Below are 2500 nucleotides of genomic sequence, written 5' to 3'. Positions count from 1 at the left end.
ATAATGTCCAGTATAGAATATGTGCTCATGCTGCAGTGGAAACAGAATGAATATTGTGTCTGACTCCATCATGAGCTTGGAGGACTGCATCCATACATCTCTGCAATGACTCAAATCACTGATTAATAAAGTCATCTGGAATGGCAAAGAAAGCGTTCCTGCAGGACTCCCAGAGTTCATCAAGAGTCTTTGGATTCATCTTCAATGCCTCCTCCTTCATCTTACCCCAGACGTGCTCAATAATGTTCATGTCTGGTGACTGGACTGGCCAATCCTGGAGCAGCTTGACCTTCTTTGCTTTCAGGAGCTTTGATGTGGAGGCTGAAGTATGAGAAGGAGCGCTATCCTGCTGGAGAATTCGCCCTCTCCTGTGGTTTGTAATGTAATGGGCAGCACAAATGTCTTGATACCTCAGGCTGTTGATGTTGCAGATCTCTCGCACTGAATGTAACCCCAAACCATGATTTGTCCTTCACCAAACTTGACTGATTTCTGTGTGAATCTTGGTCCATGCAGGTTCCAGTAGGTCTTCTGCAGTATTAGTGATGATTGGGATGCAGTTCAGCAGATGATTCATCAGAGAAATCCACCTTCTCTAGAAGTTATTATTTGTTGCTCTTACAACTGGGATCAACAGCTAGACTTTTGTCAGGTAGTGTATAACAGAAGACAAAAAAGAGCTTGTGCTGCTTGCAGATGATCATTTATTTAATGAATTTAATCATAACTTTTAATTTTTTTTTTCATATATTGCACTGGTTTCTCAGGAAGCGATGGTTTTATTCTCTTGAACACATGAAACCAAAACATTATTCACAAATGTTTCATGTGATATTTTACACAGTGTGTGCTGGCGTGTTTCCCAACCATCTTAAAATATTTTGTTGGAGGCTGCAGAAACACATTCACACTCACCTTTGGATAAAGCCGTCTCCACAGTACGGCGCTCCGATGCGGTGTGTGAACGGAGGCGACGGCTCACTTTCACTGTGACTGGAGACGGTCTGGACCTGATAGGTGTAAATCCCACCATACTCCACGTCCCTGTGGAAACATGACCAAAGCAATCAGAATCTTTCATTCATTCATTTTCCTTCGGCTTAGTGCCTTGTTTATCAGGGGTCGCCACAGTGGAATGAACCGCCAAGTATTCCAGCAAATGTTTTAAACAGCGGATGCCCTTTCAGCCGCAACCCAGTACAGGGAAACACCCCTACACTCACATTCACACACACACTCATACACTACAGCCAATTTACTTCATTTAGCGCATGTGTTTGGACTGTGGGGGAAACCGGAGCACCAGGAGGAAACCCACACCAACATGGGGAGAACATGCGCGCACACACACACACACACACTTTGAAGCTCTGCTAGTGGTTAAGATCCGCTCTGAGATAAGAGACATCTGATCATGTGTCGTCTCTCTACACTGTAAGATATCATGAGTGATGAAGGTGTGCTGAGACAATGCAAGTCAAACTCGCTGGGTTATTGCTGGGCTGTCAGGAATGGGTCACGGTGTCCTGATGGAGAACGATCGTGATGGTGATAGTCAAGCAAAAGCCCAGATATCTTTCCTCTGTCAGAAGACATAGTTGAAAACAACAAGATGTATCTTGTATACTTCTATAAGTGAATTAGACACAAAATTGTCCCAGAGGGCATCTACATTTGGTCAGTAGAAATGTATAAAGTGACAGACAGTTCATTCTGAAATGCAAATCTTTTTTGTTTGTTTGTTTGTTTTCATTTTTTTTTGTTAGTTCTCATATATGTTTACACGATGTTTATTTATTTATTTTACACTTTTTATGTATTTTTATGTTATGTTATGTATTTTTTATTAAATTAATTTTTATTTTATTTATTTATTTAATTAGATTTTTGATTATTTATATATATATATATATATATATATATATATATATATAGATAGATAGATAGATAGATAGATAGATAGATAGATAGATAGATAGATAGATAGATAGATAGATAGATAGATAGATAGATAGATAGATAGATAGATAGATAGATAGATACATCATGTTTTTATTTCATTTGATTTTTAATTTAATTTAATTTAATTCAATTTTTATTTTATTTTACTTTATTATTTGTTTTATTTAATACATTTTTTATTTAATGTGATTTAATTTAACATTTTTTAATACATTTTTATTTTACTTTATTCCATTAATTTTTTTATATTACTTCATTTCATGCATTTATTTATTTTGTTTATTTTATATTTTATAATATATATTTTTATTTATTTTTTATTTGATTTGATTTATTTAATTTATTTTCTATTTTTATTTTTATGGAACAAACCACTGAAAATGAGAAAATAAATTAACTACTAAAACTATTACTTTAAAAATGTGTTGAAAAAATAACCTCTCCATTTATATACATACATACATACATACATACATACATACATACATACATACATACATACATACATACATACATACATACATACATATATATATAT

At 34.7% G+C, this 2500-nt stretch overlaps 1 protein-coding gene across 1 annotated transcript in view; it reads right to left on the bottom strand.

Annotated features, from left to right (window-relative positions):
- Nucleotides 1–2500, bottom strand: part of pappaa (pregnancy-associated plasma protein A, pappalysin 1a) — a 183487-nt gene that overhangs the window by 110068 nt on the left and 70919 nt on the right. Inside the window, exon 9 of the mRNA XM_056458871.1 lies at nt 916–1044. Coding sequence (XP_056314846.1) covers nt 916–1044 — 129 coding nt within the window. The remainder of the gene's footprint in view (nt 1–915; nt 1045–2500) is intronic.

This window comes from Danio aesculapii, chromosome 5, assembly GCF_903798145.1.
Source record: "Danio aesculapii chromosome 5, fDanAes4.1, whole genome shotgun sequence".
Classification (NCBI taxonomy): domain Eukaryota; kingdom Metazoa; phylum Chordata; class Actinopteri; order Cypriniformes; family Danionidae; genus Danio; species Danio aesculapii.
The sequence above is the reverse complement of the archived record's forward strand: the minus strand, read 5'-3'. Positions and strand labels throughout refer to the sequence as shown.